Source organism: Delphinus delphis, chromosome 6 (assembly GCF_949987515.2).
Source record: "Delphinus delphis chromosome 6, mDelDel1.2, whole genome shotgun sequence".
NCBI lineage: Eukaryota > Metazoa > Chordata > Mammalia > Artiodactyla > Delphinidae > Delphinus > Delphinus delphis.
In genome coordinates this window covers 83,700,279-83,728,275 of record NC_082688.1, presented here as the reverse complement: position 1 = coordinate 83,728,275, position 27,997 = coordinate 83,700,279, and the positions used below count along the sequence as shown (strand labels likewise).

Below are 27,997 nucleotides of genomic sequence, written 5' to 3'. Positions count from 1 at the left end.
TTATCCTTTCGTTCATTCTATTTTCTGATTAATATTTGTCTAGGAAAGCAGAAAAGTCTAATTTAGTAAGGATTCTTTCAGTGTTTTGAATAGCAAGGGATATAGGAAGAAGATCCATGTGACTGCTCTAATGACTATGCTTTCATCAAAATTTTTCAAAATTTAGAAGTTAAAATAATTTTAAATGACAAAAAAAGAAAGCTCTTGAAATATTTTATCATTCTTATCTTTGCAGACTTTGCCTAAGATTCTGAGCCATATTGCCCCAGCATTTTGCATGAGCAGCTGTAGCTTCGTAGTAGAAAAATCTAAAGAATCTACAGCACGTGTTGTAGTTTGGAGAGAGATAGGAGTACAAAGAAGCTATACCATGGAGAGTACTTTGTGTGGCTGTGATCAGGGAAAATATAAGGTAAAACATCTCAGGACTTCCAGCCATAAAAATCTTTCAAGTCTTCCATATATGCTCTAGTAGTTTTCAAGTATGTATTAAATGATATGTTTGTTATACTGAGCTAAATGTAACTTGCAATAATGGAATTGAATTATATGCGATCTTAAGAACAGTTTTTTGTTTTGTTTTTTCTTAACTTCTCTGAACTAAATAACTTGCTTTGGATCCTTATGAAATCTTGGTTGAGTCTATTTACAGTCATAATTTTTAAGAAAGCATGCTGTAATACACATTTAGATAACGGTTAGTAATTTTTAATGAGCTGTGCAAGTAGTACATTATTAATAAAATGTTCTATCATTTTAATTTATTGGATGTAAATATATATTTATGCATTTAGAAATAAACACATTACACTCAGTTTTTTTAATTTAGACTTTGTGTGTGTGTGACTTTTAAATGCATATTCCTTCACTAATTTTTTTTTTCTTTACTAAGACTCCTCTTCTCCTCCTCCTATGGTACCATAGCCTTTTATGGGAAACAATGAGTTTAGACTTTACTTTTGAAATTTAAGAGTAATTAAATGTTAGGTGACTTTGAATTTTTTAATTTTAAAGTTTGAGAACTTAAAAAAATTTTTTTTTATTGGAATGTAGTTGATTTACAATGTTTTGTTAGTTTCAGGTGTACAGCAAAGTGAATCAGTTATACATATACATATATCAACTCTTTTTTAGATTCTTTTCCCATATAGGTCATTATAGAGTACTGTGTAGAGTTCCCTGTGCTATACAGTAGTTCCTTATTAGTTAATCTATTTTATATATAGTAATGTGTATATGTCAATCCCAATCTCCCAATTTATCCCTCCTCGTGTTTCCCTGCTGGTAACCATAAGATTGTTTTCTACATCTGTGACTCCATTTCTGTTTTGTAGATAAGTTCATTTGTACCATTTTTTTAGATTCCACATATAAGCGATATCATACAATATTTGTTCTTCTCAGTCTGACTTACTTCACTCAGTATGACAATCTCTAGGTCCATCCACGTTGCTACACATGATATTATTTTGTTCTTTTTTATTGCTGAGTAATATTCCATTGTATGTATGTACCACAAAAGATTGAGAACTTAAAAGGCAATGAATTGGACCTTAGGTGAGCAACTGTAAACCCGGATATTTATTTTTCTTGCCTTGGCCACAAAAAGCTTTTCAGGTGTCATGCTAATTATTCCACTCATTCTGTTTTGTTGTGTTTTGTTTTTTTTGACATGGACAAGAGGAATCTGAATCTCATAGTGATTTTCATATATGTCACATAAAAGTGATTATAACTTTATGTTTAGAAAGAGTTAAAAATCTTCCAATTGGTTAGTATTAAAAATGTAAACATATTATGATTGATGCCAAAATGTTCAAGTGGAGAGCTTAAATGATTTTTCCAGTCTGTAACAAACTGGAAGAAAATTGTATAGATTTTGCAACTGGCGTTCAAACTTTGGGGGCCTAGATGGGTAGAACTTAGTGAAATTTCAGTTCTTTCTGTAGAGTGACTCTTCCCTAAGATTTAGGTTGACCACAGTATACTATTCTTCCAAAATGTGCTATCTTTTGAAATCTCTTCAAATATTGTAAAACAGTGTCTTTTAGACTACCAAAGGCGCGATTGTGGTAAGAGAGGAGCATGAGTACTCCAGCCCACAGACCCTGCCTCCTAATCATTGCTTTAGTGGACTGTAAGTGTGTGGGATGGAAAAAAGCTTGACAGTCATTTTTGTAAAGGACCATAGGTAGTTCCTATGATTTAGGGAAATAGACTATAAATTATTTGTTCTTAAAGAGATGCAGTCCGGCTGGAGAAGGTAAATTAAAGTATCAGTGTCTGTGAAACTAGTCTCTGGGAGTAGGGAGAGAAGAAGTCAGGGAAGCTGAGACTTGCATGCCCCTTGAAATCATCTGTTGCATAATAATAGTAGCACTTTCTTACTATATTTGGATTCTACTGATAGACTTTCATTGGATTTTTTTAAATGTTCTTTTTGTGTTTTGATAAATTTATTTAGTCATTGAAAAAACTACGTTTTAAAAATTGCTAAAATATATTTTGAAACAAAACATTAGACGAGTTTTCTAAAAATTACTTTATAAAATTTTAAAAATAAAATAGATACCTAACATATAGTCATTTCTCTTTTATACGATTTACATTGACACATATATATACTTTACGTGATTTCCATTGACAGACTTACATTGATTTAAAACTCCTATTGAGAGAAGTATGTCTTACTACTAATAATAAGCTAAGTTTTTTACATCTAAAATTCAGTGCTTTGATCATAGCATGTACTTTTCTAAAGTTTTTTTAAATTAATATTATTTATTTATTTTTGGCTGCGTTGGGTCTTCGTTGCTGCACCCGGGCTTTCTCTAGCTGCGGCGAGCGGGAGCTACTCTTCATAGCGGTGCACGGGCTTCTCATTGCGGTGGCTTCTCTTGCTGTGGAACACGAGCTGTAGGCCTGTGGGCTTCAGTAGTTGTGGCATGGGGGCTTCAGTAGTTGTGGCGCACGGGCTTAGTTGCTCCACGGCATGTGGGGTCCTCCCGGACCAGGGCTCGAACCCGTGTCCCCTGCGTTGACAGGCGGATTCTTAACCACTGCGCCACCAGGGAAGTCCCAATAAACTTTTTAAAGAGCAGTTTTAGATTCACAGAAAAATTGAGTGGAAACTACAGAATTCCCATATACCCCCATCCTCCCCCCTACACATAACGTATACTTTTCAAACTTGTTAATATTAGCTAATAAGTTGTGTAAGTCTAATAATATTTTAAGAAACAAATTTCTTCACCCTCAAGAATGTTCTTACATTACTGAATTTTAGGCATCAAATATTCTTTAGTTTTATTTTTGATGAGCTAATTCAGAAATAGGCATAGCCTTTCTAAAGCTTTTAGATTAAGAAGACAAATGCATTTTCTAAGTCAGTTAGGTCACATTTCTTAGAATATTTGGAGATGGCCAAACTATTTAAACAATCAGTCAATCATTATTATGAAGGCATGTGTTATGTAGAGTAAATAACAGTTTTTATAATTTATCTCTTCAGTTACCGTGTGCTTTTAGTCTGGTCATTGAAAGTCTAGTCTGCTCTCATCTACGCCTGCAACCTTTGTTGGTGTAAGGATTGCATTTATTTTAGAGATTCATTTTTATCTGAGAATTAAATGATAAGCAACGTCTTGATTTACAGTCCATTTTTATCCTTTTATTTGGTAATGTTTAACTTTTGGTAAACCGTATATATTGTTTATTGAGAAACTATTGGTTAAAACAGGGTTGTGGTAAAATTTTGTTTTTGCGTTAGTAGACCAACTTTGAAATGGGCGTTCTTAACTGACATGGAACATAAGAACTTATTTTACTGCTGCCTCATTAGCTTCGATTCGTCTGATTATTTTTTGACATAGTTACCTTTCTTTTGTTTGTTTTTTACTCAGCAATTTCTTTTTATCATTCAGGAAAAGTATGTATAAAGTAATGTTCAAGTATACAAATTGGAGCCTTGATGGTAGCACTATAATATTTCAACATCGGCATACAAGTAGTAGATTACAAGAAGTACTAGCAAGATCTTGTAAAAATATGATTTCACTCATGAGCTCCAAGAATAACTAAACCACAAGATGTTTATCTGTTTTTTGCTCCCCAGTGTGTTGGTGAAAATAGTTTGCACGCAGTGAATGAGCATAGACATTTTAGAAATGGTTTTTTAAGACAGTTTCCTTTGTGACTTAAAATAATCTTATGTTATTAAGACACTGTGCTTATCAGTCCTAGGTTCATACAAAGTGCCAGCCTTTTATTTTATTAATATAGTTACAAATTCCTTTTATGTAATTTAAATGAGATATAGCCAGAGGATAGCAAATGTCCTAGTTACCTGTTTATTTATTTATTTTCTTTATTTTTAGGGTTTACAGATCGGTACTCGAGAATTGGAAGAGATGGGAGCAAAATTTTGTGTTGGTCTATTGCGTTTGAAAAGACTGACATCCCCACTGGAATATAATCTGCCTTCTAGCCTGCTTGACTTTGAAAATGACTTGATTGAATCGAGCTGCAAAGTAACTAGGTAAGACATACTTGTTTTATTCTTTTGTTATATGGTAGTATATTGTTGAACTTCATTAAATTAGTTACGCAGAGGAAAGGCACAGAGATTTTGACAGCCAGGAGCATTTTTAGAATTAATATACATAAGTCTTGCTTCTTTTAACATTGGTATTTGGATAAAATTTTAATGAAATATCCTTATATTTGGAATGCTGTTTTAGTGATCTTAATGATTTACTTTTAACTTAAAAATAAGCAGTGTGGAAAACAGTTACTTATATCAGATAAGTATGTAAATTAAGAAGGCTTGGAGCCAAGATTCATAGTTCAAAAGAAATTTTATTTTGTTGATAATCTACAAATATCAGATGGCTTTCCAGTCACCTTCTGGTTACATCTACTAGAAACAGCTAATTTAATATCCCTCTGGAAATATAACTACATCTGCCAAGTAGTATTCTTCTGAGTAGGTAAACTTTTGCTCCTAAAATTCAGTGTATGTAAAATTTGATCGGTTATTGGCTCAGAGATATTTAGTATCACAATTTTTAATCATAGTAGCAGCGTTTAGCATTTTATAGTTTGATACATATGGGTAGGAATAGTCCCATTTTATAGAACCTACATGATTTTTATTGTTGGACATTGACATCAGATTTGTTAATTTATTGCCAAGCTATGTTATATATATATATCAATTTAGTAGTTTTAAGTGTAGTAAAACATTAATTAGAACTCGATTCTTATATAATGTGATAATTGAGGCAGTGATCCTCTGCATTCTCTATATTTCAAAACACTTGCTAAACGATAATGGAAATAAATATATTTATTTATAAATAAGTATAAATAAAGTTGTTCTCATTGATGTTTAGAAGCCTACTTTTAAGTTATTTCATGTATTCTTCCCCCACCCCATCTTTTTGAGGTAAAATTCACAAATAAAATTGTAAGATATTTAAAGTGTACACTGTGATGATTTGGTATATGTATACATTGTGAAAGGATTTACCCCATTGAGTTATTCACATACCCATCCATCACATCACATGTTTACCTTTGTGTCTGTGTGTGAGGGAATATTTTTCAGTTTTGCTCTCCTAGCAAATTTCAATTATACAATCTAGTGTTATCTAGTATAACCATGTTATACATTATTTCCTCAGACCTTATTCATCTCAACACCTGAAAGTTTGTATCACTCTTACTAACCTCTCCCTATTGCGTCCTCTGTCTGCCCCATATCCCCTGGCAACCACTTTCTTACTCTGTTTCTGAGTTGTTCCAATTCTTTTTTTTTATTTTTTTAACATTTCATGTGTAAGTGACACCATGCAGTATTTGTCTTTGTCTGGCTTATTTCACTTAGCATAATGCCCTCCAGTTTCATCCATGCTGTAGCAAATGAAAGGATTTCCTTTTTTTTTTTTAAGGCTGAATATTCCATTGTATATCTATATACCACATTTTCTTTATCCATTCATCCATCAATGGACAGTTAGATTGTTTTCATACTTTGACTATGTGAATAATACTGCTTTGAACATAAGAGTAGAGTGTCTTAACAGTTTTCAGTGTACAGATCTTCCACCTTCTTGGTTAATTTATTCCTAACTATTATTTTTGATGCTATAGTAAGTTTGTTTTCTTGATTTCTGTTTCTGATGTTTCATTGTTAGTGTATAGAAATGCAGCTGGTTTTTGTATATTGATTTTGTATCCTGCAGCTTTACTGAAATCATTTATTACTTCTAACATTGTGCTGTTTTTAGGGATTCTATATGATATCTTGTCTACTGCAAATAGAGAAAATTTACTTTTTCCTTGCTGATTTGGGTGCATTTTATTTCTGTTTCTTGCCTAATTGCTCAAGCCAGTACTGTGTTGAATAAGAGTGGTGAGAGTGGGCATCCTTGTTTTGTTCCTTATCTTAGAGGAAAAGCTTTTGGTATTTCATCGTTGAGTATGACATTAGCTGTGGGCTTGTCATATATTGCCTTTATTATGCTGGTTTGCTGAGTTTTATCATGAATGGATGGTGAATTTTGTCAAATGCTTTTCTGCATCTATTGAGATGATTATATGATTTTTGTCCTTCATTTTGTTAATGTGGTGTATCACATTGATTGATTTGCATATGTTGAACCATCCTTGCATCTCAGGGTGCAAGGTGATCATGGTTTAGGTATGATTCTTTTAATGTATTGTCGAATATGATTTCCTAATACATTTTATTGAGGATTTTTGCATCTAAGTTCATCAGGGATATTGGCCAATAATTTTCTTGTTTTTAAAATTTCTTCTCTGACTTTGGTATCAGGGTAATGCTGACCTTGTAAAATGAATTTGGAGTTGTTCCCTCCTCTTTTAATTTGGGAAGAGTTTGAAAATAATTTCTATTATTTCTTGCTTAAATGTTTGGTAGAATTCATCATTGAAGCCGTCTAGTCTTGGGGTTATCTTGGAAGGTTTTTGAGTATTGATTCAGTTTCCTCACAGGTAATTGGTCTGTTTGGATTTTCTGTTAATTTCTTCATGATTCAGTCTTGGTAGCTTGTATGTTTCTAGGAATTTTTTCCATTTCTTCTAGGTTGTCCAGTTTGTTGGTGTATATTTGTTCATAGTGGTCTCTTATGATCCTTTGTATTTTTGAGGTATCTGATGTGATGTCTCCTGTTTCATTTATAATTTCTCTCTCTTTTTTTTTTGGAAAGTCTCACTGTTTGTCTATTCTATCTTTAAAAAAAATTAGCTCTTAATTTTATTGATCTTTTTTTTCTTTTTAGTCTCTATTTCATTTATGTCTGTTTGATCTTTGTTATTTTCTACCTTCTGCTAACTCTAGGCTTAGTTTGTTCTTATTTTCCTAGTTCCTTGAGGTGTAAAATTAGGTTGTTTATTTGAGATCTTGCTTTTTTCAGGCATTTATTGTTATAAACTTCCCTCTTAGAAAACTGCTTTTGCTGCATCTCATCAGTTTTGGTATGTTGTGTTTCCATTTTTAGTTCTCACAAAATATTTGATTTCTCTTTCACTCATTAGTTGTTCGGGAACATGTTGTGTAATCTCCATGTACTTGTGAATTTTCCAGTTTTCCTAATTGATTTCTAGTTTTCTTTTCTTTCTTTCTTTCTTTTTTTTTTGCCACACCACATGGCTTGTAGAATCTTAGTTCCCTGACCAGGGATTGAACCCAGGCCCTCAGCAGTGAGGGCACAGAGTCCTAATCACTGGACCACCAGGGAATTCCCAATCGATTTCTAGTTTTATATTGTGGTTGGGCTTAATATGATTTCAGTCTTCTTAACTTTATTAAGACTTGTTTGTAGCCTAAGATATGATTTACCCTGGATAATGTTCCATGTGTGTTTATGTATTCTTTTGCTGTTGGATAGAATGTTCTATATATCTGTTAGGTCCGTCTGGTCTAATGTGTAGTTTAATTCCAGTGGTTTTTTTTAGACTGATTTTCTGTCTTGGATGATCTATCCATTGTTGAAAGTGGGTGTTTGAAGTTCATTGCTATTCTTATATTGCTGTCTGTTCCCTCCTTCAGATCTGTTAATGTTTGCTTTATATATTTAGGTGCTCCTATGTTGGGTGCATAAATATTTACAATTGTTATATCCTCCTGATGAATTGATCCTTTTATTATTATTATTTTTAAAATTTATTTATTTGTTTATTTATTTTTGGCTGCATTGGGTCTTCGTTGTTGCATGCGGGCTTCCTTTCTAGTTGTGGCGAGCAGGGGCTACTCTTCGTAAAGTGCACTGGCTTCTTATTGCGGTGGCTTCTCTTTGTTGTGGAGCATGGGCTCTAGGCATGCGGGCTTCCGTAGTTGTGGCACATGGGCTCAGTAGTTGTTGCTCGCAGGCTCTAGAGCACAGACTCAGTAGTTGTGGTGCATGGGCTTAGTGGCTCCGTGGCATGTGGGGTCTTCCCGGACCAGGGCTCAAACCTGTGTCCCCTGCGTTGGCAGGCGGATTCTGAACCACTGTGCCACCAGGGAAGTCCAATCCTTTTATTATTATGTAATGACCTTATTATTTTCTCTTGTTGGTCTTTGGCTTAAAGTCTTTTATTTCTGGTATAAGTATAGCTACCCCTGCTTTCTTCTGGTTTCTATTTGCATTGAATTTATTTTTTCATCACTTCATTTTCAGTTGATGTGTGTCCTTAAAACTGAGAAACTGAGGTGTGTTTTGTAGGCAACATATAGTTGGGTCTCTTTTATTATTTATTCAGCCACTCTGTTTTTTGATTGGAGAATTTAGTCCATTTACATTTAAAGTAATTATTGATAGGTGTGGACCTACTGTTGTAATTTTAATTGTTTTCTGGTTATTTTGTAATTCCTTTGTTTCTTTCTTCCTCTCTTGCGCTCTTCCTTTGTGATTTGATAATTTTCTGTACAGTAAGTCCCCTACACACGAACCTTCAAGTTGCAAACTTTCAAAGATGGAAACGTGTGTTCACATGTCCAATCATGTAAGTTAGTTCATGTGTCTGGTGTACATTGTCATCTGCGTGCATCCTTTACAAGTGGTTGTGCTTTTGTGTACTTTACTGTATAGTACTGTATAGAGTACAGTAGTACAGTATCTTTATTTCAAGCTAGATCTGCAAGGGAACGACTTCATTGAACTCCTTGCTGTGCAACATGAGGAGCTTACTAATGAAGACCTGATGGAATTGGAGACCCAGAGAAAGGATGAAGAGAGACAAGAAGAAGAAGTAACTGAAGAACCAAAGAGATTCACAACACAGGAAATGGCAAGGGGATTTTCTTTATTTGAGGAGGCACTGTTAGTTTTGAGGCACAGGAGCCGAATGTAGAATAGTACATGAAGTTTGCAGCAGCCGTTCAGAATGCAATCCAGTGCTGCTGTGTCATCTATGATGAGAAAAAAAGAGCTACTACCCAGACATCCCTGGATCATTTTTTCAAGAGGGTAGATAGAATTGAATCCAGCAAGGAACCAGAACCTATGTCATCAGCGTCAGGCATGAGTGAAGTTGCAGCTTGCCCTCCGTCTCCCATTGCTGATGATCCTTCAGTTCTATAATCTCTCATCTCTCCTCTCCCTCCTCCAGTCAGTAACTCTTCTTGCCTGTTCACTCGATGCCAGCCCCTGTATGCCAGCTGTTTTACTGTACTACTGTACTTTTCAAGGTACTGTACTGTAAGATTAAAAATATTTTATTTTTTGTGTTTGTTTGTTTTTTATGTATTATTCGTGTGAAAAATATTATAAACCTATTACAGTACAGTACAATATAGCTGATTGTGCTAGTTAGGTACCTAGGCTAATTTTGTTGGACTTACAAACGTACTCTCAGAATGGAACTTGTTTGTATGTAGGGGACTTACGGTAGTGGTATGCTTTGAATTTTTTATCTTTTGTGTATCTACTATAGGTTTTGGCAGTGCATTGAGGCTTACATAAAACATTTTTTTTTCTTTTTTGCCAAGGCCACCACCCTTACGTAAAACATTTTAAATATAAACAGTCTGTTTTAATCTGATAATTACTTAACTTTAAATGCATACCAAAACTTCCCCTTCCTTCATATTTTGTTTAATGTTATAATTTGTATCTTTTCACATTGTATATCCATTAACAAATTATTGTAATTACATTTATTTTTAATACTTTTGTCTTTTAACCTGCAAACTAGATTTATAAGTGATGTACCCATCACCATTGCAATATTAGAATATTTTGAATTTATATATTTACCTTTACCTGTGAGTTTTATACTTTCATGTTTTCCTGTTACTAATTAGTATCCTTTTGTTTCAGCTTGAAGAACTCCCTTTAGCATTTCTTTTAAGACTGGTCTAGTGTTGATGAACTCCTTCATCATTTGTTTATCTGGAAAACTTATATCTCTTTTTCAGTTCTGAAGGACAACTTTGCCAGGTAGAGTATTCTTGATTGGCAAGTTTTTCCTTTCAGAACTCTGAGTATATCATCTTACTTCCTTCTAGCCTGCAAGGTTTCTGCTGAAAAATCTGTTTATATGGTCTTATCTGGGTTCCTGTGTATGTAATGAGTTTCTTTTTCTCTTGCTACTTTGAAGATTCTCCTTGTCTTTAACTTTTGATGATTTAATTATAATGTGTTTTGGTGTGGGTCCTTTTGGATTTATCTGTTTTAGTACTTTCTAGGCTTCCTAGATCCAGCTGTCTGATGTCTCTTTCTTTTCCCAAGTTAGGGAAGTTTTCAGCCATTAATTCTTGAATAACCTTTCTGCCTCCTTTTCTCTGCTCTCTTTCTGGAACCCCTATAATGCATATTTTAAGCTATTTTCACTCTTTCATTATTTCTGTTTGCACCTTTGTTTGAAAAACTTCCACTGCTGTTTTCAGGTTTGCTGATGCTTTCTTCCACTTGATCTAGTCTGCTGTTGAAACCATCGTATTGCATTTTTCAGTGCAGTTATTGTAGTCTTCAGCTCTATCATTTCTGTTTGGGAATTTTTAATATTTTCTCTCTCTTCTTTGAAGTTCTTACTTTGTTCACGCATTACTCTCCTAACTTTGGTGTGCATCTTTATGACCATTATTTTGAACTCTGTATCAGGTAAATCACTTACCTTTATTTCATTAAGATCTGCTTCTGGATATTTTTATTGTTCTTTGTTTGGAACATATTCCCCTAATTCTTCATTTTTATTGACTCTGTTCATTTCTGCACATTAGTGAGAACAGCCACCTCTCCCAGCCTGACAGAATGGTCTCATGGCATGAGCTCTTCATTGTGTTTCATACCTTTTGTTATTCCCCAGAAGATAGTGTTCTGAAAGGAGCTGACAGTATAATAGAAAAAGCACAATTTACATTTGTGAAGGGGCATGATGGTAATTATAAAAAATACAGAAAATACATTAATATATTTAAAAAAACAAAATTTAAAAATTGCCTAGACATATTGAGAAAAAAGTTACTGAGTAAATAATTTAAAATCACCTGGATTTATGTGCAATAAATTTCTTAAATTAGTAAGTTTTAAGCTAGGGCTTGAAAGATAGTAAATGAGTCTTGGTAAAGAAATAGGAGCTAACATGAAGAAAACAAAGTTGGCAATAAGAAGTAGACTAATTTAGGTAAGGTGGAAAGGATTGCTTGGAGCTTAGAAAAGCTAATGTTGAAGAAGGCATTACGGGAGCAAGGTGTTCAATTTCATGGGAAGGTTAGTGTGGATTTTATAGAAGAGAAGTAGTAACTGTATATGTTCTTAAGCAAGGAATGATAACTGATATATCCTATGCAGGATATTAAAATTCAAAATGTTTAGAAGCTTATGCTAGTGTAATACTTCTGTATTGTAAGCACCAGGTATTATGGTAAGTTGAGGGAAAATGTGACTGCAAGAGTTTTCTGGAGTTGTTCTTTGAGGTTGATACTTCTAATGTATACTACTGGTGTCCAGTTATTCAAAGTACTGCTTCTTGAATGTAGATTTCTGTTATTCTTATTTTCTTTTGTTTTAGTTGGTTTCTAATATGGGTAGAGTGAATAAGGAGGAATGAGAGAGGTTCTGATTGTTGGCTGAAGATGAAACTAGCTAGCTCCAAAGTTTCCGATGGAATTATCGGTATATACTTATTGCTTTTAAGACTGCTCCCCCACCACCAAGACTGACAAAGCTCTTTTCCTCATAGCTACTGTCATTTATGATTTTAAAATCTTATTTTAAAATGCTTGCTTACTCATTTGGCTGTCCTTTTTATTGCTTCTTGGAAACTTTTCAAGAATCATTGTAAATTCTTGTCATTATTTGCATTATTGGTAAAATGGGTGGGAGGGAAGTTGTACATATTTCTCACCTTTTCCTCTTTCTCCTAGCTTTTGATAATCGTCCTTTAGTTTTGCTGTGCATTGGCAATCACTGATAACAATTACCTTGGAAATAAAAGCTATAGTAAATGTAACACAGATCACTTGGGTTTATTTGTTGAGGCCAAAAACGGGGGTTGTGGTGTGCAAAAACTTTCCTTTGAGTGTTTCTTCTCTATCTTCTTCGCTTTTTCTCCTCTTTCAACTTTTCTTTTCCCCCTACACACTTTCCATAAGTGATATTCATTCCAGTGATTTTAAATTACATCTGTGTCTTGATAACTCCAAAATACATATAATCTTCCAGACCCCTCTTCTGAGCTCTAGACTTACGTATCCAGCTTCCGACTTGATTTTGTACACTTGGACACAAAATTAACTTGTCTAAACCTCAACTCATGACTTCTGTTCCCCTACCTCTCCCCAAACAAACCCATTCATCTGTATCCACCTCCCTCTACCCAATTGCTCTTGTAAGAAATCTTATTCTTGGCATCTCCTCCTCTCTCCCTTACCCTTAATCCAATCCACCACCTGGGGCTTTTTGATTTCACCTCCAAAATATTTCTCAGGTCTTTCTATTTCTCTCCACCACTTCTGCCATTACACCGGTCCAGGCTGCCATCATCTCTTGCCTGCTATACTCAAATAGCCTCTGACTGGTCTTTCCTTACTTTTTTGTATCCTCCAGTTTCTTTGTACGAAGTGGTCACTGTCCTGTTTAAAGTCCTTCAGTTATTTTCCACATATATGGCCTATATCCATTATCAGAGTCTCTGAGGTCCAGAATGAGCCATCTATACCTTTCTTTCCCCCTTTAGCTTGTCCTGCTCTCTCTGTATTCTTACCATTCCAACCGCACTGACCATTTTTTAGTTTTTATGACAGTGCTCCTAAACTAGCAAAGGTCTAGTTTTTATTTTCCAATTTGTTATGGATTGATAATTGACTAAAATACAGTAAGAATGAAGTACTATACAAATGGAAGAGGGCACCCCAAGGAATGCAAATATAAGCTCCAATTTCCTGTTATTAGAGTCACCAGACACATAATTTTATGTAAAATTGTTGTAAAAGTTTCTGAACACTTCATTTTAATTCCTAGGCTTTTGTTGCCATGGACCAATAACAAAGAATTTGTGGACCATACCTTGAGTAGTGCTATTCTAGAACATGAAAATCTTTTTATCATCCCAGTGTCTTTGCATTTGCTTTTTCCTGTACCAAAATGTCTGTGCCTCCACTTGTTTAAGGTTTTATCCTTATCCTCAGTGCTATTCAGTTTCAGTGCATTGTGTTTAGGAGTGGTATATTAAAAAGAATATACCTTGGTTGACAATATGTACTTTTAATTTGAGGACTCTTCAATTTTGAAAAAATCTCAACCCTTTTTTTTTTTTTTTGAAAATTGCTTCTTTGACAATTCCTTTATTCTGTTCTCCCAGAATTCCTACACTGGAGCTTCTCTGTCTGTTCTCCACACATGTCTCTTAACAACGTTTTCACATTTTCTATCTCTACTTCAGTCTAGGTAAATTATTCAGTAGCATTTTATAATTCACTAAACTTAGTTGTTTCTGGTCTAAAGTTTATCTCATGGGAGTATTTTATTTTAAAGATTATATATTTCACGTCTAATTGGTTCTTTTTTGTTTCTGCATTTTTAAATTTCATGATTCCTTGTTTATTCTTATGGCTACTATTCTTCCCTTCTTTGAAGACCCTAAACACTTTCTTAGTCATTTGTAGATCATGCCATTGTTTTTGTATTGGTAAGCTCATCACAGTTTCTCAAGAGTTTTGTAACTTGCAAGCTCATATTAAATGAGAGCTTCCCCCAAACCCCCAGCTCTTTCAAGTCTCTGCCCTTAATGATTTGTGTTGCTTCTACCTGGCCCGCTCTAGGCTCCAGTCCAAGCTTATATTAGCTTACGCTAGCATTTTATTAGTCTTGTATTTCCTAGTTCCCATCCTTCAACGATACTGGGGATTTTGCTGGACAAGTGACTGTGTTCATGAGGGTTCTGACTTTGCTGCTTTGTCTCCTTTTTTCTGACTTAATAATTGCAACTTTATAAAATCTTAGCCTTAGGCAGAAGTCTCAGCCTTATATTTTCAGCCTCCTTTCTAAAGTGGGAAGCCTCACTCCAGCTGCTTGATTGCCATGAGTCTGGGTTTAATTCCCTGGCTCTAGGACATTTAAGCCTCCCTGTTATTTTGAAGGAGCTACTGCTGCCTGCTCTTGGACCTGGAATTCAGGAGACCCATGACCTATTTTTGTGCCTCTATGCTTTTTCTGGTCCAAGGAGATGTTTATCTTGTTTCTGTATGCATCTGTGTCTTCTTTGTTTTCCTGTTTTATATTTTATCTATCATTGCTCTGTGGTTAGAGCAAGGATAATAAGGATCTCAAAGCATGTACTTGTCTAAACCAGCTTCTGAGAGAAGTCTGTCAGTCACACCTACCTAGCTAACTCCTAGTTAACCTCAGGGACCATATTTATGCCTTTCAACCCTGTCTAATGGTGCCTTGCATAGTGCCAGTCACATATTGAGTTGAGGAAGTGGTAGGTTGCTACGTAAGATTTTCAGATTCAATTGGGTTGGATTGCTTGTTGGTTGGGGGAAGGGTCTTACAGTACCCTAAATATCAGTGTAAGGATGTTAGACTTTATCCTTTAGGCAGTAGGCAGTTTGGAAGCCACTGGGTGGAGTATGCTAATTGGTAGTTTTTGCCTGAAAGTAGTGTAAAGATTTGATTGAAGCTGGGAATGTAGAGGCAAGAAAACCCTTGAGGAAACTGTTTGGAATCATTCATGTTTGAGAGGACGATGAGAGCTTAAATAAGGAGGTAACTGGCAGTGATTGTTTGAGGAGACAGTATCAGGCGGCAGTGGAGAGGTCTTGATGATTGAATATGGAATCAGTAGCAGGTGAAGCCACATTTCCATATTGGAGTGAAAAAGGCAAATTATGGTGTTAGAGATGGAACTAGGAAACCACCTACTTTTACTAAGATTACCTTCCTGTCCTTTTCTCTTTATTGTCTGTACTCTTCTTTTGTATCCTTTCTTTGTCCTTGGTAACTTTCTGTTTCCTGGTCTTAATGTGAACCTGAGGTATCATCTGAATGAATATAAATTCTTCCCATTTTTTTTAGTGAGTTGACCCTTAAAAACTTTTGAACCCATCTTCCCCTGTCAAATTTATGCTTTTGTTTCTGTGTACAATGTGGATGGTTTTATTCCACATAGTAGCCCTCAATTTAATTTTGTCTTCCTCAGGTTTAACTGTTTCTCAAGGTAGAATATCTATTTGTTGTGAACTAATTTATTTTCTATAGGCAATTTATATCAAGTAAGCTTGGAATAATTGCAGCAGCAAGAATAGTAAACATTAAATGCCTTTGTCAAGGTAATCAGTGACTCATTTATAAATGACAAATAATTAGTCTTCACAACACCATAAACCCGAAGGTATTTGGCACATAGCATTTGAGTTTGTTTAAATAAACTTAAGAAAAAGGTAAGAGACTTATTCAAAGTGAATCTTTGATAATTACAAAAAATAATTTCCCAGTTGTTCCATTTAGTATATATACCGTTGCTTCATTTAATAGAAGATACTTTAGTTTTAGAAACAATAATTGGAATCTAAAAATCAATTAGTTGAACAAAGCTTAAAAACACTGATCTGTAAAATTATTTTACTTGGAATGCTTAAAACTTCTGAATATAAGACTTTATATTAAAAAGCAGACAGATTCTTTAACCATGTTGGTATTACATGTATATAAGCTATAACTAGCTTTCTTTTCATTTAGTGTTTGTTTTTAACCTTCTGTCTCTTTGTATGTAAATGTATTGTAAGCAGAATATAGTTGTTTTTGTAAAATTTTAGTCTGACAGTTACCTTTTAATTGGAACATTAGTTCATTTACATTTACTGTAATTATTGACATATTTAGATTTAAATCTACCTGCTTATTATTTGCTTTGTTTGTTCCACTTGCCCTGTGTTTTTGAAAAGATTTCTTTTTGATATATTTAAACTAAACTTTTTACATTTATATTATATAAAATATATTCATATTTATATTCAAACTCAATATAAATGTGAATTTTTATCTCTTGGGACAATATAGGATCCTTCATATGTTAACTCCATTTAACCCCCTCTCAATATATGTACTGCTGTTGTCAGATAGAGTATACTATGAGCACTGTACACGTTGTAGCCGTTATTACTGTTTTATGCAGTCATTGGATCTCACCACACATTTACTGCCTCACCACTACCCGCCCCTTTTCTCATTTCTTTCTTCGTATCAGTTTTTGTCTGGGGTCATTTTTCTTCTACTCAAAGAATACCCTTATGTCTTCACCTTCATTTTTGAGGGGTGTTTTTTTGGATAGAGAAACGTTTTTCAGCATGTTGAGGGATCATTCTATTGTCTTCAATCTTCCACCACTGAGTTGTCAAGTCAGCCATTAGTCTGATTGTTGCCCCTTTGAACATGATCTATCTTTTAAGGTTAAGTTGCTTTTATGAATTTCTCTTAATCTTTAGTTATTTAGGGGTTTAACTTAGATGTGATTTTATTTATTTTGCTTGGGATTCACAAGGTTTCTTAAATTTGTGGCTTGATGTCTTCTATCAGTTTGGGAAAATTCTTAGCCATTTTCTCTTCAAACATTGATTCTGCTCCATTATCTCCCTCTTTCTGGGACTCCATTTACTTTTTTTTAAAATTAATTCATTTTATTTTTGGCTGCGCTGGGTCTTTGTTGCTGTGCGTGGGCTTTTCTCTAGTTGCAGTGAGCGGGAGCTACTCTTCATTGCGCTGTGTGGGCTTCTCATTGTGGTGGCTTCTCTTGTTGCAGAGCGTGGGCTCTAGACTTGCAGGCTCAGTAGTTGTGGCGCATGGGCTTAGTTACTCCATGGCATGTAGGGTCTTCTTGGACCAGGGCTCGAACCCATGTCCCCTGCATTGGCAGGTGGATTCTTAACCACTGTGCCACCAGGGAAGCCCCTCCATTTACTTTTTTTTTTTTTTTACGGTACGCAGGCCTCTCACTGTTGTGGCCTCTCCCATTGCAGAGCACAGGCTCTGGACGCACAGGCTCAGCAGCCATGGCTCACGGGCGCAGCCGCTCCACGGCATGTGGGATCTTCCCGGACCGGGGCACGAACCCGTGTCCCCTGCATCAGCAGGCGGACTCTCAACCACTGCGCCACCAGGGAAGCCCTCCATTTACTTTTAAGTTTGACCTTTTTACTATATCCTCTGTGTCTTTTACTGTCATGAATAAGTTTCTATTCTTTTGTCCATCTGCTTTTTTCTGGATGTTTTTCCTAACCAACCTTTGATTCACCCATGCTTCCTTTAGCTGGGTCTAATCTGATGTGAAATTTATCTTTTTAATTCTTAATTGTAGTTAATTAAGGGGGGATTAGGGGGAAAAAACCCCCAAAAAACTAGGGAGGATGATTTTTAAAAATTGAGAAATATTGCCCAGGGGCATAAGCCAGCATTCTGGGAGCCTAGTAGGACTTACTTTGAGCAGACTTTCACTTACTCTCTTCACCTTTACCCCATTTCTGCCTTTTGCCCTAAGTGAGTAGCCTCTCTGATAAAAAGTCTTTAGAAAGTCAACTTTCCATCTCTTTGAACTAGGGCATGGCCCAAGCAAGGGGATCTAAAGATCTAATTGCTCTTTATAATACCTTTTAACCAATTCTGTTTTCAGTTCCCCCATATAACCATTATCTTCAATTCCTGAACTGTTTTAGGGCTTTGTAATACAAATCGGCATTTTTTTCCTTGGCTTCCCCTACTGTAGATGCTCAGCAAATTGGAGGAGGTTGGAACTCAAGCCTACTAATTTCATCCATCTTCCTCCATCCTCCAACATTTTATTGATATCTCTTCTTTGCTATTATCTCCCCTCCAGTTTTCTTTTTTTATGGGTTTATTCTTTTTAAAAAAGTTATTTTTTTTTCCCATCATCTTAGTGGCTTTTGAGGTCCACTATGTTTACCATAAATTATAGAACTTGCTTCTCAGTGAAGCCTGTGGTTGAAAATTAATTATGTTTTATATTCTTAGGGCATTTGTTGGAAATTGCCACGCACAAATCATTTTAACTTTACCCAATTGTATTTGTTGTGTAATAAAAATTCCATTTCATACAACACTTAAGTCTGCATTATGTCTTTCCTAGGGGGTGTGTTTCTTTTAGGTCAAAGCTGGGAATGTTGGTAGAACTCATTTAAAAACTTAAAGCTTGTTAGGCTACACCCTACAGACCTGCACGCCTTGTAATTGCCCAGCCTTAAAACCGAAGAGCGAGCCCAGAGACAGCTAGAGACATCCTTGGTTTATTGGATAGTGACTCTTACATGTCTGATGCAAGGTCCTGGAAAGAGACAGCAGGCAGGACATGGCCGCAGTCTTCACTACCGGTGGTGGGGGTGGGTGTTACCAGTTACACAGAGACTTGGCATCAGGTTGCCTCACCAGTTACCAGGGAAACCAGCAGAAGAGCCTGTCCCTCACAGCCCTTTTGATAAACTAGCAGGTGGAGCCATTCTGATCTGAAGAGTAGAAGATCACTAAGCTGGGGGTAGGGGTGGGAGGATGGGGCGTGGGGCAAGTTACTTACTAGGCTCTGTGATTAAGAGGGAAGGTCAGTCATGCCAGTAGGGTGTGGGTGAGGCAGGCACTCCTTGAGTGGGGGATGTACAGGGAGCAAGAGAACAGCGATCTTGAGTGAGTGGCCTGACCATACACAGCTATATAGTGTTTTTGAACTTAGCAAAAGTGTTTTTATTTTACCTGTTACCTGAACTAAGCAGTATTCTCAGTGACCCTCATTTAAAGGATTTGAGAACTGATAAAGCGTTTAACAATACTTCTCATTAGGAAATTGTGATGGTGACTAAATTTCAGGATAATAGGCATAGGCATATGGTTTTAAGTTTAAGTATGTTTGAAACATTATGGGAAAGTGAAGTTGAAAAATACCAAACTCTATACACTGTTTTATTGTAATAAAAAAATAGCCGTATTTAAATGAAGCCTACTTATTATCTTATAATCAAACTGTATTTGGACCTGTTTTTTTTTAATTGAGGTGAAATTCACACAGCATGAAATGTACCATTTTTAAAGTGAACAATTTAATAGTATTTAGTTTGTCTACAATATTTTGCAACCATCAGTCACCTCTGTCTAGTACCAAAACATTTTTTAGTCACCCACGAAGGAGACCCTCATACTCATTAAGCAGCATTTTCAGCCCCTGAACCACTGATCTGACTTCTGCCTCTATGAATTAACCTATTGTAGATGTTTCAAATAAATGGAATCATACAATATGTGACCTTCTGTGTCTGGCTTCTTTCAGTTACCTTTGTTTTTGAGATTCATCCATGTATCACTACTTAATTCCTTTTTGTGCATATACAAAGACATAAGAAAAGTTGATGAGAAATTTTTCCTAATGCAACTAATAAAATAAATAGGTCTTAAGCTGAAGAAAGCCTTTAAAACATGCTTAACATTAGTTCTATTTTGTGTGAATGCTTCTTTAAAAATCTAATTTAGGGGCTTCCCTGGTGGCGCAGTGGTTGGGAGTCCGCCTGCCGATGCAGGGGACACGGGTTCATGCCCCGGTCCAGGAGGATCCCACATACCGCGGAGCGGCTGGGCCCGTGGGCCATGGCCACTGAGCCTGCGCGTCCGGAGCCTGTGCTCCACAACGGGAGAGGCCACAACAGTGAGAGGCCCGCGTACCGCAAAAAAAAAAAAAAAAAAAAAAAATCTAATTTGATGTGTTTTGATGAATGTAGAGTACATTTCTACTAAGGTACAGGAAATGAGTACAGGTCTATGGACCAGTTAACTTCATAATGTTCTTGGTTGAAGGCTCTACCCTGTCCCTAGAAGTATAAGAGAGGATAGCTGGAAGTTATTGGTAACGTAATACAAAGATATTGATTGCTGCACACTATTAACATTAGAATGAAATAGTAACCTCCATATTATCCACTTTCTTTATGTGAAGCTAGTGTTTATTTGTAAGTATATAAGAACTTTTTCTTCTCAGCAAATTAAATTAATATTGTTAAAGAAAAAAAATGATTCATGATACTTGTTAAAGAACAGCAAGGCACACTTAATTCAGGAGGACTTGCTATGGTGGGGTTTTGCAGTAGGGGTGAGTTGAGTTCAACTCTGAATACAGTATGGAAGAGTGGAGATTTATAGCTGAGGTATAGAGTGGGGATTTGTGGATGGAAAATTGCTAAGAGGAAACATCAGAGGTAAGGGAGATCCTGGCTAAACGGACATGACAGAATTTTTGCTGAAAGCAGGCCAGGGTGATCAGATACCGAGAGTAAGGGATTAACAGACTCAGCAAGATTCTTGCTAAACCTGGAGTAAGCAGGCAGAGCCACTGAACTAAGGACAGAGACCCAGGTCAGGGCCAAGTCAGAAAGAGGACTCAGAGGACCCTGCCTCAAGTTTGGTCAAGGAGAGTCTCTGGCAGTATAGATCATTTGTGGACAAATGTTCACAGCAGTATCTAGTATAGTAAAGCTTACTAATATTAATGTGCACCATTTTTAATGTACAGTTTACCATTTAATCAAGCTAATCTTAAAAATGGATCTTCCTTTTTAGTGACTGTGATGCACATATTTGAGTCTGGTTTGCATATGAGAGTCATTTATTACTACCACGTAGAAAATTCTTATAGCTACAATTGCTATTGGAATATTTTCTAGGCAGATAAATCATGCCATGTAATTGAAGATAATATCACAACTTCCAAGTCCCCTGGAAATCATAGCTGCTTATAACTAAAAGTGAACCATTTGTGTGTTTGTACTAAGTCAGTGAAATGCTGTTGTACCCACAAATACAGAGGAAATTGAAATCATCTAGAAAAATAACTGGGACTTAAGTGAGCACTTAGGACCACAGTCCAGGTTTGACTATAATGAAAGCTTTGAGGCTTATCATAAGAGGAGGCAATGATCATCCTTATCATTGAGATTCAAGTAGGTGTCAAGTTAGTCCTTGTTAGTCTCTAAGACTTGCCTGGACAAGACATTTGATGACCAGATACATTTATAGATATTTATGTGTTAAATTCTTGGCAGCCTCTTCGAAGAATGAAGTTATTCTTCTCACATAGGTGTCTATTTGAGACTTCAAAATAAGAATATAATATATCAGAATAAGAAGAGCACATATTCATTCAGAGAGGATTCATCTCTCCTCTGGCATGCCGTAGAATAGGGCAGATCACCCCAAATGAGTGAGGAACTGAGCTGACTTGAGAAGGGTTTGCAAAACTTATGAAGCTTGTGTAATTCTCGGTTCACCCCTCCCCCCTTTCTAAGTTGTAGCCCTCCAGAGGTCACAATTGAAGGCCCAGTGTTTCTCCTTTCCTTAGCACCACAAGACTGCCAAAAATTATGTTATTTTCTGTTTTATTTGTTTTGCTGCTTTCTGCTTTGCTTTTCCGCTTCTTGCATTGTGTATTTTAAGAATTTGTCAAATACCTCTAGGTCAGAACTGTTGGGGGTCACATCTCTGTAACTCCCTTCCTTCAGGAAACTTTGCAGCTCTGAACTCCAACTTTTGCCTGCATTCTTTTGAAATTGCTGAAAGGTCTGATGACTACCCTGCCTCTTAGCCACTGCCCTTGCCTGCCCTTGGTTTTCTCTCGACTTTGCCCCATGCACCTTTTCTCTTGATTTTTCTTTGTATCCTTTCACTATAATAAGTCATAGTTTTGAATACAACTCCGTGCTGAATCCTGTAAATTGTCCTAGCAAATCACTAAACCTGGGGTGGTCTTGGGACCCCCAACACACGTGCCCATTCCGAATTTCTGTTAAGTTGGATTGTTATCTCAGAAATGTTCTACTGAGAATGACCAGAGACAGATGGAATTGTAACCCCTCTACATATGTGTGTAAATCGAGGCTCAGAGATGAATTTATCAAGGTCATCCATCTAGTAATTCCTGACAGAACCAGGAATTGCATCCACGTCTAACTCCAAAATTCCCCTGTACTTTCCTTATGTCTTGCATCTTCCAAATGACTAAGCAAAATTACTGAAAGGGAATGGTTTCAGTTTTTGGAGCTGCCCTGTATTATTTGAGAATTAACCATTTAACGCTCTCATTATGCACAAGGAGAGTTTTTAGATCAATAGCAAACTAAGTTGGAGTTTAGTGACTTACTGTTAACCGAAGGCAACTGTTACATTTTTTTTTCAACAAAGTATCAGTAAATTAGCAACTTAATTTCCTTTTTTTCCCCAAATAGATAAATAATCTCTTTTTATACATTCTGTACACTCTGTGTGTGTGTGTGTGCGCGTGTGTGTTGCGTGTGAATGTGTGTGCAAGTACTTATATGTATGCCGTGGGCACTTAAGACTGACAGAAGTTGTTATTTGTGTTTTTTGTGGATAATTTTGTTAACTTTGTGATATTTAGTAGAGGCTATAGGGTAGGGATCAGATTATATAAGTAAAATGCTCTCCAATATTTGTGCAGATAGAGATTTTCTTTCACCTTAGACTTAACATTTCAACACAAGAAAGACACAGTCAGCGAGTCACAAATTTCTGACAATGTGGGCAATGGAATATTTTTCTGTTTGTAAATAAGTTTCAGAAATTCTTCCCCAGGGTATCTTTATTTATTTATTTTTAAATTTTACTGTCTGAAAACAGGTAGGTTGGTCTCAGAATTGTAAAAGAGTGCAGGGTTAAGGGAGGATCCGGAGTTACAAAGGTAAGGCAGCATTTTTAGTCTGCTGGGCTTGGGGCAGCCCATCACCTGGACTCTTTAGGAATTGAGAAAGATTGATTTACTTTTTTCTTTAACAAGGTAGATTTTATTAATGTCATAATAACATTTTATATTTGTGCAGCTTAGGGGTTTCAAATGCTTTCCCATTTACTATCTAATTTGAGCCAGTCCACTTTGTGAGGTGGTGGGGCCGCTATACCCTTGAGAAAAACCAGTGCTTGGAGAAAGTAAGTGACTTGTTCAAGATCACACAGCTGGTTAACAGAGGGGTAGAGGCACAAACCCAGACTTGCCGACTCCATGTTTCCTCCGTGCTTGTACAGGTAGCAGAGCTGAGGGTCTACACCCTGGTGTCTTGGATGTCAGAACAGCTGTAATGGCAGCAGATGAGTGTACGTTTGAGGGAGACACTTAATTTTTTGGTTTAATTTTGTGCAGTGCTTAATAGTTTACCATAAGGATAGCCAGAAAACTTTCTGAATCTGAATGAAGCAGAATTATAAACCTTTTCCACATCATAACGATACCATACAACAGAGAATTTCAATGATTTGTCCTGTGAGAATGCCCTTTGGGGGAAAGTTTTGACATTTTCCCTGAAGCAGCATGAGGAAGATTTGTTTTTGAATTAAAATGCTCTTCTCTTTTAGAATGAAATGTTTCTAAAATCCAGAATAGAAGGATATTAAGGCAGGTATATATGGAACAACTATTAGAGTGAAACAAAAACAGGGCAAAAGGAGTAAACATATGTGAAGAAAATGAGGGGAACAAGGAAGTAGTGGTGGGAAAAGCAACGTAGTAGTGATGGGAAATAATTAAACGTTGGTTAGACACCAAGGAGGGAAAGGTGAGGTGGGATGAATTGGGAGATTGGGATTAACACGTATACATTATGTATAAAATAGATAACTAATGAGAACATGCTGTATAGCACAGGGAACTCCACTTTGCTGTACAGTAGAAACTAACACAACATTGTAAAACAACTATACCCCAATAAAAATATTAGACTCTCTTTTTTTATGATTAAAATAATATTTGAATTCCTTTCTGCTGATATAAAGGGATTGTTTTATAACACTAGGGCAAATTACCTTAGTCTTTCTCTGAAGTGAAGGTTATTGTGAGATCACGTGTGTGCAGGAACTTCCTAAATTGTAAGGCGCTCAAAACATATGCTGGAATTATTAATAAAAGTAAAGCTGAGTTGTTAGGATTGATCTTGTGCCTTAAGTTTTTTCACTAAGGTAAAATCACTGGGGTTGGGTGATATGAAAAATGGGTGATCTTGTCAACCTTGTGGCTTCTCATAGAGTTCAGCAAACATTTGTTCAGGGCTACAGTATATCAGGTAGTCTGGGAGCTGACCGGCGGGAGGTGCCAAGAGACACGTATGATTTAGTACTGAGAAGACAGGCCCTCGATAGATGGTTTCAAATGCATATGAGAAGCATCGGATAGAATGTGCAGGGTACAAAGGGCGACTATAGAGAAGGGGCAGGGTGGGCTTTAATAAAAGAGCATCTAAAGTGCCAGTAAGAAGGCTGCTTTCAGTGAGTGATGGGGGTTGTATTCTTCCTTCTCTTTCCTCATCTCAGTATCCCCCTAGCTCCTTAAACCCAGATCTACTGACCTCTCCTGTCCCCTCTGCCCCGCTCCCCACCATAAGTTAGCACTGATGGCCCCGTTACCATTGCAGGATGTACCGAATATTTCAGCTGTGGCTAGGGGTTAATGAAGCTGGGCTAGGAACATGATTTTGTTAGGATCCACAGAAACAGGAGTCGAATATCAGGGCCAGTGTGAGTTACAGCAGTGGGCTAAGTATATGAAACCAGTCCACTCCTGGCTCTTAGAATGGGTGATGCCAGAACGTGAATGGCATTCATGTCACAGGTGGCATGTGAATAAGCCAAAATCAAGAACGTACAGTCTTAAATTATCTTCTGTATCCAGAGCCCTGAACGTTCCTTATTGTGGGATTTCTTCTAAATTTCCAGGAGCTTGCCTTCCAGGTTGTGCTTCTCTGTCTGAAAGTTCTTGCCAGCATCTGTTACCAGCTCCAAGTCTCCTTGTTTTCTGGAAGCTTCTGTGGCTTGATCCTGGGCATCCTTATTGTCCCTAAATTAACTTCTCTCCTTCAGTTTCCTTATTGACTTACAGTTTCTAAGACTAGGCTTTTTCTTTAAACTCTTTCCCTTTGTTCAAATTGATTAACTTTTTAGTATTTAGCTTCCCTGGGACACCCTGAGAATTTGAAACACCAAGGTCAAGATGGAATGAATTAACAGTTTTTCAAAAGAAAGAGAATAATTGTCATTTTAAAGGCAAATAATTTTTTAATCCAACTTTTTTTTTTCTAAAAACCTAACAGAGTGATGATATTTTAGTTGCATAATGGTGAAATTGTTCTTGTGAATGTTAGATGTATTGTAAAGTCTTACACAATCTTCCAAACCACTCAGCTTGATTTATCAGGACTACTGTATCATGGTGCAAGCTCTCAGTGTTTAAGAGGAAGTTTACTATACAAGATCAAGGTGGTTTTGCAATGTGTTACTCTCTTTTCCTTAATTAGCAAGATTGAAACAATTCTAGGAGAAAAGATACTCTCACCAGATGAGTTTTGCCTTCATGTCTCAGAAAATTAGAACAATATAATCCATTAACTTGTCTTTCCTGTTTAAACTTCCAGATATCTGAACTGAATTTAATATTCAGTTGCAGGAATTCTTTCATTTTAGGTGCCTAATAACATCTCTTTCTCTGCTCATTTGACAAGATTATTGTTCCCCTTTTATTGTCTAATTTTATAGCTTTTAATTGTATCAGCAATGGGAAGTAGGTGGGATATAAACAAACATATATCTATATGAAGCTGAGATCGTTTTGGTCACAAAATGGGGACGTTGAAACGTTTCTGTAGTGTTTCTTTGATATGGGTGTGTGTGTGTGTGTGTGTGTGTGTGTGTGTGTGTGTGTGTGTGTGTGTAAAATCTCCCAAATGGGGAGAAATCAGAATACTGTGATTTTTTTTGAAGAGGAAAGAATATGTTACCCTAGTGGAAGGGCTGTCTTAATCCCAAACAACCTGCCTAATGAAATATTTAGAAGCACTTAGTGCTTTTAGCAAATATCTTCTTCTGTGTCCCAAGGGAAAGTAAGTAATCTGGGTATGGAGTGTTCACTTGTTTTTCATTTTTTTTCTTGACCAGTGGAAACTGTGAGGATGGGTATATGGGCCGTTTTTATGGCAAATAATTACTTTACAGACTTAGAATAAGTGGTTTCAGGGCATTACTGGAGGAACCAATTAGATACCACAGTTCCTTATAAAGCCTGTTGAAATTATCTGTTACTTGATTTATAGTGATTAAAATACACTTTTAGAGTCTACAAATTGATGGAATCCTTCAAAGAAGTAACCTAATGAGCGAGTCCATTGTTTTTTGTAGCTATCTAATTGTAGCATATATATTGACACTCTTGTCAGATAATTAGAAATCAGCATTTCACCCTTTATTATCAATGCAATAGATTTCTGCTATTATAAGTTTCTTAATTTGTTCATTTGGGTAACATTTAAAAAATTAACCCAAATTACTTGTATTATATTGAAATCAAAGTTAATCCAGTATGGCCAAATAATTTTATATCAGAGCCTTGAAAACTAACGAAATCTTGTGTGTTCCATGTGCTTTGGCTACAGCCCCACCACTTATGTTTTGGATGAAGATGAACCTCGATTCCTTGAAGAAGTTGATTACAGTGCAGAAAGTAATGATGAGTTAGATATTGAATTGGCTGAAAATGCAGGAGACTATGAACCTTCTGCACAAGAAGACGTACTTTCTGACTCTGAATTATCAAGAACATACCTACCTTGAGCCCTTTGCCATCTCTTGTGAACTGCATAGAAGAAATGAAATATCTTGGTTTTCATTACATAGGAAGTTTGAGAGCAGTGAGTGTATAGAGAGGTGACTCAGAAAGTCAGAAAGCAGCTTGGGCCTGTTTGGTTTCAAGACAATAAATATGTTATTATTAATTAATGATGAAATTGGCACTTGTTTTATTTTAGATATTCAATGCACTTTACATAGCATTGAAGTATCAAATATTGGGTTTACTTTTTCAAAACCTGAGTATCATTGCATGAATTTTTATCTCCTTATGGTTATATCCTGCATCAAATGGATAATTTTGAAGTGTGTGAGAAAATAAAATCTAAATTCTAGAGTTGTTGAGAATCCTGGGTTGTTGAAAACTAATATGTATGTACATGGATTCCTGTAGATGTGTCTGTGTAAGGGTGGGTAGATATTGAAGATAAGACTGTTCTTCAGAATCATGTTAACTGTTGAGTTGTGACTGAAATACTCCAGAGTTTTCCTTGAAACCATTACATTCTACATTTACCAAGTTAAACAAATAAAAGCTCTATTAAATGTTGCATTCATTTTTTCATCCTTTTTAACCAGCTCAGATTATTTGGTCTGTAGAATCTTTGGGGGAATATTATGATAATCTGACATCTGAAAACATTGATAAAAATTTGTAAAAAAAAAATGCTTAATTTACTAGTGTTAAGTTTTTTTTGTTTTTTTTTTAAATTTATTTTTGGCTGCATTGGGTCTTTGTTGCTGCACGTGGGCTTTCTCTAGTTGCAGTGAGCCGCGACTACTCTTCATTGTGGTGCCTGGGCTTCTCATTGCAGTGGCTTCTCTTGTTGCAGAGCACAGGCTCTAGGCACGCGGGCTTCAGTAGTTGTGGCGCTCAGGCTCTAGGA

The 27,997-nt window shown here is 36.2% G+C and overlaps 1 protein-coding gene across 3 annotated transcripts in view; it reads left to right on the top strand.

Moving 5' to 3' along the window:
- Positions 1-27,771, top strand: part of AGTPBP1 (ATP/GTP binding carboxypeptidase 1) — a 169,423-nt gene extending 141,652 nt beyond the window's left edge. For 2 of the 3 annotated variants that reach the window (XM_060014981.1, XM_060014980.1), the window contains exons 24-26: positions 236-412; positions 4,377-4,537; positions 26,918-27,771. In XM_060014981.1, the coding sequence (XP_059870964.1) occupies positions 236-412; positions 4,377-4,537; positions 26,918-27,095 (516 nt within the window). In that variant the 3' untranslated portion in view covers positions 27,096-27,771. Of the gene's footprint in view, positions 1-235; positions 413-4,376; positions 4,538-9,139; positions 9,659-26,917 lie in introns of those variants that run through there. The other variant, XM_060014982.1, reaches the window with a different exon arrangement.
- Positions 27,772-27,997: the final 226 nt, after the last annotated feature.